This window comes from Manacus candei, unplaced genomic scaffold, assembly GCF_025592945.1.
Source record: "Manacus candei isolate 608988 ecotype Guabito, Panama unplaced genomic scaffold, ASM2559294v1 h1tg000119l, whole genome shotgun sequence".
Classification (NCBI taxonomy): Eukaryota; Metazoa; Chordata; class Aves; order Passeriformes; family Pipridae; genus Manacus; species Manacus candei.
Window position 1 is genome coordinate 3,742,154 of NW_026138167.1, and position 17,067 is coordinate 3,759,220.

General features: G+C 40.1%; 1 protein-coding gene across 1 annotated transcript in view; it reads right to left on the reverse strand.

Moving 5' to 3' along the window:
- Window positions 1–17,067, reverse strand: part of SCAPER (S-phase cyclin A associated protein in the ER) — a 142,215-nt gene that overhangs the window by 53,613 nt on the left and 71,535 nt on the right. The window contains exon 23 of the mRNA XM_051770357.1: window positions 14,444–14,570. Coding sequence (XP_051626317.1) covers window positions 14,444–14,570 — 127 coding nt within the window. The remainder of the gene's footprint in view (window positions 1–14,443; window positions 14,571–17,067) is intronic.

Genomic DNA, 17,067 nt, shown 5'->3' on the forward strand with positions numbered 1-17,067 from the left:
TCAAAGCCCTTGTTCACATAATATTCTTATTTAAATTGGTCCCCATCTGAACCCATGTCAGAAAGAAAGACCCTTTCAGGTAACTACAGCTTTTACTCTGGTGACACTAAAGCTCTGAGGAGATCAGGCATCATATGAGTATGAAAAATGATAGATCCTGCAGGGAATAAATATTAAATTCCTATTTGAAAAGAGCTTAAACCAGCACTGAATGTTTTGGTTGCTTGAAAGAATCCTCCAGACTTCTAACATAGTCTCCCAAATGACTGAGTTCTCCTGTTTATGAAACCCATTTCATAATTTCACTACAGAAACTGTTCTTTGAGTGGCTGCACATTTAGATTTGGAGGGTTATTCAGCAAAGGCAACTCATATAATGGGATTCACGTTCTTTGAGTAACAGAAAATACATAAACATGGTTTTACACATTGTTTTTAAACAGTGTGTAAAGATTTGACTTGCTCATATATATTTTCAGAAATTCTCAACTACTTCAAATAATATTTTTAAACAATTTAACTTGTAAATACAGAAGGATTTCAAGGCTCTGACATTACCTGGTGACACAGGAGAGGGGAGACAAATGAACATGTAGGCAAAAATGATTATTACTGTCATCTATGCATTTTTTAACAGCGAGGAGGAGGCGCAGAAACCTTGGGGATGCCACCTAGATGTGTCTTAAACATCAGAAAAACAAAACCAGAGATGCAGCCCTGAGAAGAGCAGACACAGCACTCCAAACCAATGCATGAAGAGAGTCTTGTTTTCCTCATCCCTGCCAAGCCCACCGTTGTGCAGTGCAGAGGTGCTGTTGTGCAGGGGGAAGGTAACACAGCTGCTGTGACACCAAGTGGGTATTCTTAGTCTCTGGACCATCACAAACTTGTCATGTGAAGCACACAGTCTCCAACTTCAGAACAGTGCATGAATCAAGGAACTTAGTGGGAAGTGTGTGTACACTAATGCATGTGTTACACAGTAAACAGAAATCACAATAAATTAGACAAACCATGTAACCATTTTATGGATCGACTGTGAATTAAACGTGTTTAGAAACTTAAAATTAATCCTTTAAAAAAACATGTGTGACATACAATCAAGACAACTCCCTGCACACTGGGCAAGTGTGGTTGACTTATTTACCTACCTGTTACAACACCTTAATGGATCTGAATTCCCCTTCTCTCCTATGGCTTGAGTGACAACTGACTAATAGGATTACAGGCTCTGTTCCAGTAATACAGCTCAGCTACATGCCAGCAAAAAATGACAGCCTAAACCTGAATTACATGGCCTGGGAATCCATCCAATTATTAACTAAAGTAACTGTTATTACCTAACCTAATCAAAGGAGAAGCAGCTGTTAATCTTTGGTGGCCTGCAGTGTAGTAGCGGTCAGACTGGATGGACTGTCTTTGTACTTGACTCCTCTACAGACAATAATTATGTCCTTTGTGATCAAGAAGGAAGGGCTTCCTAACCTTTCAGACAGAGGCAGCAGATGGGGAACAACTGTTTGTGTGTTCATTAACAAGATAGGGTAGATTTTATCAGGACTTGGCATCTGTGGCACCCTCAGAAGCACCACTTACCCGGGGATACAAGTATGTTTGGCAAATTTGAAAACGAGCAGAGCTAAATAGAAAGTTCAATATAATGTTTTCATCTCATTATCTGACATTTGGTACAGGAAAATACACACAGCTCCGAAAGAGTGATTTACACATATGCCTCATCCTACTCAACATGGTCAACAAAGAAAGCCATGAAAAAGCCAACTGGCCTGTGCTGGTACTTGGCTGGGTTTTGTTGCACTCATTAAAGCAGTCACATAATATGAACTGTGGGCCGAAATAAAACCACACTGGGGGAAAATCTCTCATGTATTTATACAAGTCAGTGGGTGATGCAAAGTAACACAGAGCGAAATAAAGCCAGCACCCATTTGCAACAGCTTTGGGATTGTATGTGCAGCACTCCAGGGCAGAGGGGAGACCAAAACCTCTGTCCTGCTCTGCTGCTCCCCCCTGCCCAGGGCAAGGGCAAACTGCAAGGCCTGGAGAACAGGAGAGACCAGGGCAGAGACATCCATCTCACCGGCAGGCACGACACAAGTACAGTTCAGTTTGTGCTGGGGAAAGTAAAAATATGGTGGGACAGGGTGGAAGAACCAGAATGGGAAGAAGATTTCTGACAATGCACAGGAACAGCTCATATTTGGACGCTGAAACCGGATGAGTTCAGGTAAGAATCAAATGATTTTTTTTAATGCCAGGAGTAATTAATGATGAGCATAATATACTTAGGATATGGTCGACTCTCAATCATTTGAAGTTTTTAAATCAAACCTGATTATCTACTGGAAAAATATGATCCTAGTTAAATCATAATTTATTAATTTGGTGCAAGAGTTATTGGGTGAAATCCAACGTCCTGGACCAAAGTATTCACTTCCATACATTTCTCCTGTTAAAGTATTATTATTAGTTAATCAGTAGAGCACGATCAGAAATAATGCTGAGCTTTAACAGTTGAAATGATTTAATGTCAGCTTTTCCATCTCTGCTCTATGTGACTTTACCACCTCACATTTTGACTACTTGAAATATTTTTGAACTAATTGAAATACTTTGGTGTAAACTCTCCAAGACAAACCTCCAAAATAAATATTTTCATGTAGATTAAAAAGGAAATTCAGAAAAATTATTTTTCCTTCATCAACCCAAAGAATGCTTTCTGCTAGTCCTGCAGAATGTCCAAATCAGAAGCTGACCTGGAAAGCCTGTCTGGACAGACCTCAGGAACTAAAGCTGTTCAGAAGAAAATATTTCTGATTGAAACCCAAATACTTTGAAACAGTCTGACTTCTATTTTTGAAACAACACACTAAACTTGTGCAACTATTCTACACTTTTTAAACTGTTCACTGAAGGGAAAAATAATAACTAATTAGTAAAATATAGTTGAAATCCACCTTAAGAATTTTTTTCTTTCCTTTTATCTGGTGCTTGAAGATTCTATCTAAAATGCCAGGGGCTAAGAAATGCAGTTCAAAGCTGCCTTAGAAAAACAAACCAGACAACTGAATCCTGGGCTGGCTCCTCCTTTTCTTTTTTTCCTTTCCTCCCCCTTTAAATAAATACACAAGTATATCTACATGGACATACAAACCCACGGGTATGTCTGTGACTGTAGAAAATCTACATTCTTTCAGTAGTCCTCCAGACATAAAACTTTACACACTGAAAAGGACTGTAGAGTATATCAAAATAATATTTTCTATTAAAATAGCCAATTTTGTTCCCTTTAATACTTGTCTCTAATGAAATTAATGCTGTAACAACACTTCGCTCCATCTGAAAATCTCAAACTGGTTTTCAAACATGAGTGAATTCACCCACAATAAAATTTCAACCACTGAACATCAATGGAGAACTAGTTTAGGATTAAAACATGAACCAGAAGTGGCTCAGTAGCATTTGCACACCATTGGGGGGAGATATTCATTCACACTGAGGATACATTGATCATGTATTTGCACCTCCTTCCTCCTGAGGTGCTAATGGGTTAAAGCCCCAGAAAGAAGGCCTTGAGAAATGCTCCATCCTGCCTCGTCCTGCAAAGCAAAGTGCAAATTCTGAAGCCTGAAAGCTGATTTTGAAGCCTTAAAGATAAGGCAGCTCCTCTGGCTTCTGTGTTTACTCTCCACACTGACTAATCTCCGTGGCTTCACCTAAAAGAGGGTGGTTACCAGGCATCTGATGGCAGGCAGGTAAAGGGGCCTGATCCTGCAGAAGGTGTTTCACTCCCTGCATAACACTCAGTATTTGCACACTCCTGAGCTCAGCCTCCACCATCTGATCCATCTGGGTAATACTGGCTTTTCCCCTCAATAGCTCAGCTATGTCACCTGCAGCTTCACAGAGCACATTTAGTGCAAAGGAAGACAAATGTCTAAGAGCGACGAAAAGAAAGGGTGAAAAAGCAAGTGGCTGATACATCACTCAAATGTAGTAGAAAGATGAAGTTTAGCTTATTTTTTAACTAAATCAAAAATAAAAGAAGGAGAGGTATTTAGTACTATACTCTGAAAGTCTGCTATTGGCAAGTGACTTAAAATTGGTTCAATACCAATACTATTGATTCTTAAGCCTGTCCTGAAAACAGTAAATGTCCTGTGTGCATAAACCTGATTTCTGTCTATGCCATCATATACTCAATTCATTTTTCTGCTTCCAAACATCTGCCCACGTTGTGAGGTTAAACCAAATTCGATAAACTCCTTACTGACCCACTGTATGATCTCACTGAGCAGGATGAACCTTATTTACCCAATTTCCTTCCAAGTTCTTGCAGTGGCTTTTCAGTTCAATGGTAAAGTCACAGAGGCACTCTATTACACTGCTGTTGACAAGGACAGGACCCTCACAATCCTGATTGTGAAGCTTCAAGTGTCAGGGAAAGGCATAAAGGAAAGACAGGCAAAGGTAAATTAGTGAATTCCATGCTACCTGTTCAGCTGCTTTCATTCATGCTAAGCAGCATAACAGGAAACACACACTGTTGTTTGGAAAAGTAAGAATTATCTTTATATGTATTTTGAAAGACAGCACTGCAGCATGTGCTTTTATTAAAAATAAATGTTTAGTCTATTTATAAATAACAGAGCATCTAGTAAGTGCATCAATTAAAGGAGGAAAGTAAGGACAGAGGTTTAAGTCCAATACCAGGAAAAACTGCTCCTGGATCTCCATAGATGGCTCCATTAGCTGAGGCCAATTTGACTTTTTCTCATTATTAATCTCATAAATAGAAGTTCTCAAACAGGTAAATAAAAAGCACAATGATGTGATCTTGTCCTGTTGTCTCTCAGCATTTGATTTGACAAGAAACTGCACAGTGAGTTAGGAAAGTCGGGTATCTCCTGCAACACTGAATCTGAAAATCCTATGGCTGACAGGTCACTACTGAGAGCTGTCAGCCACTAGAAAGCAGCACTGATTTCAGCTGAACCTAAACTACAAAAACCAGAGCAATCCAAACAAACCTGAAGATATTAAAATGATGTGGGAAAGGACACACGGAGAGGAAGCGGTGGCTGTTTAAAGACCCGTCGTGCGGTCGAGAGCACTTGAATTCTAAACACAGCTTTCACCCTGATTGCCTTGGGTGCTCCCTTGTAACCTCTTGGACTATTTGCCCACAACCCCATCTGGACAGCTCCTAAGGGCTGTGGGGCACATAAACAGTGTGGGTTTGTGAGGTACTGCAAACATCAGAGCAGACCTCTGGGTGACACGTTCTCAAGTCAGAAGTGACGGTCTCAAATCACTGTTGAATTTTAAAAATACTTCCAAGAAAATATGTCTATAGATATATCATCAGACCAAACTAAATAAAACCTTAATTTCCTTAAAGACTATGATAATCATTACTTTATCATGATCTCTAAGCTGGTGTCTGCTATTAGCAGAAACGTGCCCGTGTAGGGCATTTTCTCATGGCTGAGAAATCAGTGTCTGGACTTTAACGACACTAAAACATATCTCTTGTCCTGTAGTGAAGAAACTTTGCATACCTTGGAATGTAGATATATCCATTATATCCACTCTGATATGATGTATCAGTTCTTAACTGATGCAGAAGCCTGATCTCACAGCAAAAAGCCACAATTACTGCAACACTGGAAGCTGACAGCATTTAATTACATCCCACAGCAGTTTTTAACTACATCCACTGTGCACAGAAATCAACCTCCAAATAATCTTGGAGTAAGAACACTGCAGAGCTTATCTGTGAACTGAACTTGCCTTTTAATACCATGTCCAGCAAACAAGTTAAAAAATATTCTGCGGCTGACCTCCAGTAACAAGTTCCTATTTATATGTTCATCTCGAGAAAAAGGTTAATCCACAGATTACAGAAACTCTGGGCAAATGAACTGATGATATAAAGCTGCCTGGTCCAACCTGCACCACAAAACACACACCTGACCTATTGACTTCCTCCTGGCAGTGACAGGAAAAGGCTGTTTGGGTGGAAAATGCTGTCTGAGGAGCTCCTCCTGTGTTTGTCCCCGGGCTGCTCTCTGAACTCCCAGCCCCGGGTTGTGACTCTCAAACCTGCTGCTGGAGCTGACAGAGGAGGTGATGGTTCCACTACCAGGAGCAGCTTGGACTCTCTGCAGATAAGCTGGTAGAGGCAGGACAATATGGATACTCCAGGCTTTGAACACTGCTGAACCTTCTTCAGAGTGTGTTTTAGAGGCATTGTCCACCACTTGCACTCAGTGCTGATCATCTGTACATTAAAATTCTCTACTCTCTCAGGTAAAGGGTTTAAAGAAGTGAATTACTTTTGAGGAGGGTTATTTACATCTCAGCTTCTCCATCAACTATATCTGCTTTATCAGTTCTGGAGTTCATGCTCTGCCTCAGGTTCTGTACTTTCCTATGAACAGCTGAAGACTCGATTAATATTTGCAACAAAGAAAGCATAAATACAGAATTCCCTGTTACCCTCTGTGTGAGTAAAATTATTAGATTTTTGGTGGCAATATACAGAGTTACAAGGGCCTGAGTTCTAGTTTTAGCTGGTAAAACTTCTTTTTTAGTTTTAAAAAAACTGGTTAGTTAGTTTTTTAGGTTTAAAAAAACCTCATTTTTAAGTTTTGTAATTCAACACCCTTCATAAAGTTTGGATTTTGCCTTTAAATCGTTTTTAAACAGCTATAATTCAGCTTTACATTTGATTAATGACTTCCCTTCATGTGACATCACTATAGCTTTGGAACCGGCTACTGCAGGAGTATCCCAAGTTGAAAAATTAATGGATGGATTAAAAATTAAGCCATTCTTTGCACAGAAATACATCATATGTTTAGCTAAAATGAACCTTAGAGTTTTAACTTCTCATTATAACAAATAAGAGTAGCAATTACTTTCACAGAGAACAAAACCCACAATGATGAAAGCACAGTTAAGGCAGTGTGTGAGCGTTTATTTTGCTTCCTAAAAATTTTGGCCACGAAATGCCCACTGCCTGATATAAAAGAAAGCTTTTTGGTGTAAACCAGTGCACTATGCACCAAAATCTTCCCATGGCCAGGAGCCAAAAGACACAGCTCATGTAAGAGAAAGGCAGCAGGTTACACACGACAGCCCCAAAGGCTCCGCAGGGTCCCGGCGCAGCGTCACAAGGGTGGAGGTGGAAAGAGCACAGGGCTGATGGGGGCTTGGAGGCCTTTCCAGCTTGTTCCATCCCCAGCCACGAATTTGCCTGGGCAGCTGTGCCAGAGTTCAGTCCTGCTGCTGGTCCCCTGCCAGTGCTGCACTGCAGCCAAGCTGAACTGCTCCAGGCCTGGCCGGGACACCCTGCTCTGCACCACCAATCCGTGCAGGGAGCACGAACCACAGGGGCTCTCTGTGCTGCTCAGCTGTGGGCATGGGGCTCCTTCCTTTGTAAGTGGATACTCTGCACGTGTGTACTTCTATTTTTCCTACAGAACTGATGGCAAGTTTAAGTCTTGTCAGGATATACAGTGATCATCCAGGTAGGAATTCTCATGCACCCGACACCAGCAGGCAGGCTGCTGGGAGCAGCTCCGTGGGAAACAGAGCTGTGTCATTTCTAAGCACAGTGACACCTGAACCTGATGTCAAAAAGAAATTCTACTTCTAAATAGATTTATTACTTGTAAGGATTCAAAGGATCTGCTGTTGGTTCTGCCAGTAGTGTCCTCTAGTGGAGACACATCGGATGCTCAGAAAACAAGCAAACACAAGGGGCTGAGTCCAGAAATCATCCTGCCAAGGAATACAAACACCTCACAGCCACAAACCTGCCTATAAAAGCCTGGAATCTCGACCAAGCTTTTCATTACTATAATTAAGTATTACATTACTTAAAGGTAAATGTTAAATAACTTTTTAAAGTTTCAGTCCAACTGAGAAATGAACCCATTGTGGGGCTATACAGAATAAATGGTATATTAAACAATATACACATAATGTGCCTGTGTGTGTATGCATGTATATATATAAAATCAAAATACAGACAATGTGGGTAAAGCCACTAGTCCATGACTTAGGTAAATTCACTAAAATAAAAAAAAAAAAGATGCTTTTTCGGACTTAGGTAACATGGTGACAGATGAGCTGCCACCTCCAGTGATTCCTCCAGCCCTCCATGAATCCATGTATCAGGCTTTATGCTGGGTTTCTTCCAGAGGTCTAAATATCCTTAACACAAACTTAATTAGTGACTGCAGCCTGCCCACAGAAACGCTCTGCTACTGAAATGAGCAATCTGTTCTATTCACAGCTCCCAAACTCCTTTACTGTTGTCTTCTCTCCATCTCTTCCTTTTCACAGAGTCAACCAAAACAATTTAGTATGGGGAAAAAATATCATCAATATTGCAAAGATTACTGAATCATTGCTACACCTGCTAACACTCCTGCTTTCTTCAGGGACACTGATCATCCTTGCCTCCATGGAGTCTAGCTGATTAGCAGAACCAAGTTCAACTTGGATCAATTCTTTTTAGTCAAAATTTAGGTTTAAAATTTGCTGCTTCTAATTCACACTTGACAATTTTCTTCATTTAAGAAATAAAACCCACAAACCTCAAGCTATGGCCTGTGTGCTATAAAAAGTCTGATTTTTCCAGAGATGTAATGGAGCATAAAATACACTTCCTATTTATGTCACTCTTGTTTAGCTTATGAACTCAAGTTTCCTTCAAAAGTTTCATATCAAATTACAGTGTCTTGTCTAATACTAATTCAAGGCAACACAATTATGTGCAGCAACAAGGCCACATCCAGTCCAAATATAATCAATAGCAGGTTAAGAAAAGTTTAAAGGTACATCATTGCCTTTCAGCTGGTCCAGAATTTTATTCTATTGAAAAATAAAATTCAGCCATTATATTCAATATCTTTCAATTCTCTCTGATGGCTACCCCACTCTGCTACATGAGGAACACACAGGTCACCTGCAGCACCAAAATTAAAAGTGTAAGAGTTTCGAAATCACAATTCCCACTGTATTCTTAAATATCCTTTAACTAACAATACTGAGTCTTTATAATGTACAGTATTTGCTTCTAAAATCTATTTTGTCTGTGTATACATGTCATATATATATTTATATACACATACTCACACATATATACACGGGGCAATTTTAAATCTCTGTAGAGATATTTGAAGAAACTTACCACGAGCAATACAAAAGCTCACATGTGCTCCATTCCCATACATTAGTTCTTCAACAGTTTTTAATTTTATTGTTTCAGTTTCTGATGATTAAGAGTACTATTTGGGGGGGGGGAAAACCCCTCCTCACCCTGGCTGTGGTCACCATACCCAATGGGCCCAACAGTTTAGAGAATAAAACATAAATACAGGGCCTGAGTGTGCTGTTAGAGCCAGCCATTCCTGACAGTCTTTACAATGGGATAAACACTGTCTGTCTACAGTCCCCATGTATTTGAAAGCTACGACAAACATTTTACTGAAATGTAAATAACTGACATCACCACTGCTGAAGCAGGAGGCTGAAAAATCTCTCTAAAAATCCCAAACCCAAAAACATTGCCTGACAGAAAAAAACCCATTAATGGTCACTGAGAGAGCATGTTTTAGAGGTTGTAAGCATTGAGATTCTTTTTTTTTTAAAAAGGATTAAACCAGAGCAGTCAATTACTGGCTCATATTCACACATTTTTCTGTTACAAAATTATTCCTTTTCTAAGGAAGTATATTTTCCCCCTGAAATCTGTTTCCAGTAAGAATACTATTCTGAATTAGTAATGTAAATAACTGGATTGAAACTTAGCCTGTTGGAAAGCAGCTACTTTTAGATTTGCATGAAGAGAGCTGGTAAGTAATTATAAGCACTGTGGCCCAATCTATTAAAAGCCTCCTCTTTTTGTTTCTGGTTCCATTTTACTACCACACTTTAACAACTTGTTTTGCACTTGCTATTATTTACTGAGATTTTTACAGCACCTAGAGAGCCTGAAGGAGATCAGGGACACAGCTATCCCTCAAACCCATACAAAATTAGAGTAAGTTTTATCAACAGAACCAGTGAAATCTTGTTTGTTAGGACTTTGTGCCTTGTGAGGACATGGGAGCTTCAGCTGTACTGTATGTTTGGGATGGGACATGGATCAAACCTCTGTCCTGCCCCTGAGCCCTCTCTTTGGAGCAGAGCTGCAAGATCTTCAGTCAAATCACTTAGTTAAAAGAATCTTATAATTTGTATTGTGGTGAAGATCTTTTTCAAACTAGTGATCAATAAGAAGGATCATATACAAATAATTCCAGTTAAGCAGATTATCTGTTGCAATTGGATTCCAAAAATCATGAGGTTCCCTCAGAGTTGCACTGAATCTCTGTCATATTCCCAGTCAGATGGATGAGAGACACCTTATGGGCTTGTCTGATGTCACAAATAAGTATTGTACAAATTTAACTGAAGTGATTTAACTGCAGTGTTTGAGCTGCAGCTGAGCCAGGTGAAAAGGCCACTGCCCCCAGCTGCTGTCCCCACCCTCACTGCCAGCAGCATCCTGCCACCTTCCTCAGAATAACAGTGTCTGCCAACCCTGCCCAGCACAGACTGTCCAAACCCACAAGAAATACCTCTAACATTTAAAAGTGGGAATTTTAAAACATGGAGCCAAACCCAAAGCTCTAATAACAAATTTTAGGAAGAACTTTAGGGAAGTGATGTTCTGCCAGCAAGTCTAAGGATGAGCATCTGAGAGGCAGCAACCTCTGACCCAGGTCAGGGTCACAGCCTTAGAAATGTATGCACTTCAGGCAGCTTAATCTCTATATAGTAGACACTTTTTAATCAGTACATTTTTTAATCAGCAGGTTTTTAATCAGTCCATGTCACCTCTTTACATTGAGGGAAATAAATGATAAGCATAAGCAAGTTAAAACTGTACCTGTAGTCCCACTAACAGGATATACAGCTTTCAACATCCTGGTTGCTACAAGAGTTCCCTATTACAGGACATTTCTGTGTGAATGCTCAAGTCAGACTCGAGCAGCCAATTCAGTGAAACACACTTGCCCCTGGTGATGGATGTGTAAGATTAGTCCATCAAGGAATGAACATGCAAAAAAATAAAAAGAATCGTGGCAGAAAAACAGTTCTAGCTCTGCTGTTTCAAACATCAGGTTTGCCTTCTGTAAGAGGTTACATGAGTTTTACTTTGAGCATCAAAGGCTGATTCATGGGGGATCTTAAACTGAGCGTTATCAGATCTTATTAAGAGCTTGAAGAGTCCCATATGACAATCTGCCAACCTCAGGCCAGGGCCTTCTGGGAACACTTGCACTCTGTTGTGGCTCTGTGTGTGTTTGTTTTCTTACTGTACTTTTAAACAAAGCAGAGGTGAAAGTGAACACAACTTACTTCCAGGATTTCTGCCAGTAAGGATGAGATGCACAAAACTCAAGGACTTGCCTTCCAACAGTGTAGGGCACACCCAAAGCAGCACATACACCTTGGGGACAGCACACCAGGTGTATCCAACACCATCAGGATTTGTGCCTCCTACCAACACGAGCAAGGACATGTGACCTGAGGGGTGGGAGTCTATTTAAAATTGGAACCACGTGGTGGTTTATGACCTTATAGTACCTCTCATGTATATTTAATTTAAGGACACGTGAACCACAGGTTTCATGTAATTAATGGCCATGCTCCAAGTTAGATCCTCAGAACCTGCACTTCAACTTGCTCATCCTTATACTCTGCAAATACTTTTCCAGCAGAGGGTGCAAAGCTTCTAGTGGTTGTAGTGCTTCATCCAAGTAAGCCAACATGGGCATATCAAGAAGAGTCTGGAGTTCTGACAACTACCTGAAGCAAAGCAAAGCAACATCTCTTTCATTTGCTGGCACTCAAATCGTGCCCTGGATTCCAAAGAAAAGCCGAGTTCCATGGGGAGCTGGCAGCAGCCTCATAATTCTGTGTTAAGGAGAAGCAGGGAAGGTGCTGCAATATACAGCCAGGACTCCAAAATAGACAGTGGTTAAGATGCATCTTTGCCCAAGAGAGATATTCCTTATATTTTAATATCTAGAGGACACACTGATATAAAAACCTTTTAGTTTGCATTAAACAAACTCTTTTTGCTGTTTTGCACTTGGCCCCAAGTGCAGAACGTGCTTGTGTCCAGCAGACCAGGAAGGCAAAACAAGAGCAAGTGTGACCACAGTAATCACGTGGGCATGTGGCATCCTAGATTGTTCTCACACCATGACAGAAGTTCAGGGGTGAGAAAAAACCCTACTCAGCACTGTGGAACACAACAGATGAAGGCTGAGTCCAACCAGCAATTGTCAGAGTGATTGCACTGTACCTGAAGGCAAAACCCAGCAAGACAGGGCTGCCAATCCTCCTGTGTGGCTTTTTTTGTGATTCACGTTTGCATAAAGAATACACCCAACCCTTTAATGCTGTTTCAGCACAGTCATGGGATTTCTAGTGAGCTGAATAACCCTTTCTTCTGTTGAGAAATTTAATGGCATTTATTTTTCTTATTTGCTGTTACCAAGTACAGCTCAGTAATTTATTTAATGGTTTGTAAAACAAATCTTTATTTCCCTGGTGAGCCTGTATAAATAAATTTTTCAGGCCGTGTAAACTATTAACAAAAGAAAAATCCAGTGTTTCACAGCATGAATGAAAAGAGGGTTTTGTGGATCAATTTTATTTTGCAATACTTTTGCACGACTTCTGAGCCCAAAGAATTTCTAGTAAGTGGCAAGGATCTATTGTAGTGAACCCTGGCCTCCCTCAGGGCAATTCTTTATTCAACCCAGGCCATTAGCAAGGGTAAATCAATGTTATCAGCTCACACACACTGACAGCTTGTGTGGTTCCCACTCCCTCCTTTCTCCCCCCACATTAGGGTATATTTTTATGCTCTCCAGGGAAATTCAATTAACAGTGTCAGTCTCCTCCTCTCAGCCCATGACTGACACCATCAAGACTCTTTTCACTGCCCACTGACATGTAAGATGTGTCTGCTGATTTCTGGACTCCCAAGTTAACAAGAGAATTACTCCCCACTTCTACAAATGACCGTGTCTGATCTGTGCCGTAAACACAGCGACAGCTACTGAAATCAATCTTTTTTGACCTTATTGATTAGGACATTCAGATATAAAAATACTTCTCCAGTGGTTGAGTAATGCTTTGAGGGTAAAAGCCCAAATCAACAACAAAATAATGCATGTCTGGTAATAATATCAAATTTAGCTCTTAATTCCCCACTGCAGACTCAACGACCAGCAAAATGTTGTGAACAATTAATGACTAACACTTAGCTGCAATTCACAGCATGTTAAAAAATCTCAGCAAACAACTGCTGGTAAGAGGCTGGATACAACTCCACTTTCCAAAGAGTTTCCAAGAATTATTTAGACAACTTTTGAAACAGATACATCTTTTTATAGTAGCTAGGCAACAACACGATTTCTGTATTTTGAAATAAAAAAAGATTAACTTTTCAGTAATTAATGCAAACACTGCAAAATCTGGAAATGGCACAGCTCTTTCAAAAACACTACTAAACTTGATAGACTAAGAGAACACTTGTAAGGACCCCATGCAGCCCAGGCAGCCTTCAGCAGTTAAAAGCACGTGCCACTAGTAATTGTGTTCCACATTAAGTTGTGAAAAGCATCAAACAGAGCTCTCATTTTCACAAACATCGACCCTGAACCATAATGATGCAGCCCCTTCCTCAGATTTCAGTAATTTAGTTTCTCTCAGAACTAATTTTCATTATTTCTTGATTACAGATAAGAAAGAGAAGTATTTTCTAATGGTTAGAGAGAGAACACAACATAATGTCCCAGCTGAAAGCTCAAATACTCTGTGGTCCTAATGGAGCAAAAAACTATATTACAAGACACAAAGCACTGTGGTGGTAGCAGACTGACCATGATGAAACAGTAAAGAAGATGCAAATCCTGTGCTATTAACTGAAAAAAAAAATCCAACATTTCCCATAAACCAAAATACACAGATTCAAAAAAATTCAAAACATAGAAATATCCCATATATAAGCACATCAGCAAAGACCTGCTGGCTTTGTTGTAGCTGGGAAAACTGAACAGATTTGTGCTCCAGCAAAGCTGGCTCCAACTCTTTCCTCTGTTCTCTGCTAATTGTTTGTGGACAAGCACTATAAACCAGATGGCTAAAATGACCCAGGTTAAAAAAAATCCTAGCAAAAATACAGTGGGGAAAAAAAAATGAAAAGTCTAACAGCAGAAACTGCTTGTTACACAGAGGTCACTTATTCATCCCCACGTTTAAAACAGTCTCAAATCCAAACCGATGAGATTTGAGGGCAATGCACTTCATAGGATATAAGTCATACAAGTAAAAGCCACAATACCTCTTTTTCCAGAATACGAGAGATCTCTCCTAAAGTCCTGTCCAGCCCAGGCACTTTGTTGTTCCCCAGTGAGCAGCTCTCCTGCATTTGGAGGTGCTTTAGAAGGTCTTTTGTCAGTCGCTGTAACCTTCAACAGAAAACAAAGAGCGGGTTAAGCAAAAACTCATGTTAACTTTCACCTTTGTCATGAACCTCTGCTAATGATAAAGGAATCTGAAAAGCTACGTAAAAATATTATAATTGTCTATTCTGACCAGCATGTCAAACATCCCAGGAGATACAGTCAGTTTGGACTGTCTGTGACACTTCACTATCTACTTTTTCAGGGAAACAGCACAGGAATAGTGTGGACAGTACAGCCATCAAGGTGCTTCTTTATTAGCTATATTTGTTTCTGTTGTTGTTTCCCTATTCTTCCACACTTTATCCTGCTAGTTTTTGCCATGCTCCTTTTAAAATGGTTTCATCCTGCTTTGCTCCCACCATGCAATCATTTTGGCTCACTCAGCTGAGCAATTCACTCTTGAGATGAGTAAGGGAAACAGAACAGCAGATTAAACAAAACCAGCAAACATCACCAGGCTAATTTCTTATAGGCATCATAAAAGAAACGGCTCCTCAGGGTTATCTGAATAAGTAAAAAGCAGTGGCTTTGCAGTCTACCTCAGAAAGGGCATTTTATTAATGAGGGTCAGTAATGAAGCCAAAATGCAGAGGTGGGAGAGATGCAGACTCACATGGGTTAGCTTTCATTTCCATTTTATATGTCTACCTCTGGGCTATTCCCCTTTGCTCCCCTGCGAGGCAGTGAGGAGAAATATGCAGTTCCAAGGCACCATTCTCTCACCCTGAGGTCTAAAACACAGCAGTCAAAAGACACTCATAGTTTATCCCTCTGTGCCTTGAATGTGAAGGCAGTAAGGAGCTCAGGGGCACACTTTGCAGCTGGGACAGAGCTGGGAGCTGAGCAGGATGAGTGGGAGAAACAGTGTTGTGACCAGAAGCCAATATACAGAAATCTATAGGAAGGAAAAGAGAGGGGAAGGGTAACAATGCTCATAAAATGGAGATATCAGTGTAAAAGGGCCAGAAGGTTTGCACAAAGTGACCACAGAGTAATGGCAAAGAGAAAATGATGTGAACTGGTCTCCGAGAGGTGAGACAGGAAGGCTGGAGATGGAAAGGCTGGAGAATGTACCACAGTAGTCACATGTATCCAAAAAAAAAAAAAAATCATCAATATCAGAATATTCATTTGGGGAAGAATAGAGAGTTTCCACTTAATCAAGAGGAAACAGGAAATTCTGTGCCTTCTCTTTGAAAAAATTCAGAACTTTGTTAATGGCTTTCAAGACATGCTGAAGACACAGATATGTTCTTAAGGTAAAAATAAAAATGATTTGCAGAATTTCGAATCTTGGACTTCTTATCATCTGGTCAGCTGAACCCATTAATATTCAACCAGATTTTTCTATGGCAAGAAAAATAAAAGGAGATTACATCCTGATGAGGTTTTTTTGCACTGCTACTTCCTCTGTGGAAAATGAGGTTGGAGGAAACTTCTGTCTATCACAGTAAGCCACGAACTAAAATGGGAAACAAAATTAAAAGCCAAAACTCAAATAACTGCAGGACTTGGACAGTAAATCAAAAGACCAGAGCACCAATGAGAAGTGGAACTGCTGCAGTCAAGAGAGATGCTCCAGAAGCAGAGTATTGCAGGTATTCTCACAGAATGGTATTTAGAATGGCTGTTGCCTTGGCAATATCCTAGCACATCAAGCAAAAAAGTCTTATTATTTCTTTGAAATATCTACTCTAATTGCATATTAAAGCATAAAGGCACTGAAAAAACCCACCACACTATATTGTAACTTCATCTCACAAAAGGCAGCAAGACAGGTTTCCATTTGCTTCATTTAACATCAGAGGAATGGAATTCCACCAGGATTAACCACAGAGGCTGAAGAAAGGCACTTTCCTAATCTACATCAGGCATCGGCACACAGAACGTGTAAGGTTTATCAAAATGCTCCTCACAAGGACTCAAAGGGAACATAATCATATCACACCAATACTTCTGCTGACAGAGGAACAGAAGTTTCTTTCTCTTCAGCCTATTAAGATGCTCTGCAAACTAAACACCACGTTCACTTTCTGTCCTCGGTTTAAAAACAAAGCTGTACAACACGTTAACTCCCAAGGAAAAGTTTCCAGTTTTCCATTTCTTCTAAAAGTCTTTCTGGATACTTTTCCAAAATTCCAACTTTCTAAGCGTGTGTTCAGCATCACAGATTAAGAAACTTGAAGAGATTTTCAATTCCAGCACATTACAGCCTCATACCCTACTGTGTGGTGAATCTTCTGCTAAAAACAGTTAACGGATGCTGTGTGATCACATGGGGAAGAGAAGGGAAATAAAAACTCCCTCCTCCCACAGAGAAATTATTTTAATATCCTCTATACCAACTTCTTGGCAGTGTCAGAGAAATAAGAATAATTTTAGGACTGTTTCAAAGGACTAGAAATCTATAGAAGAGGACTTGTGCTTGGATGTAGAATTTACCATTGCTGTGAACGGATTTGGAAAGAGAACTCTGTCCATTCTGGACTCCTTGTGCACT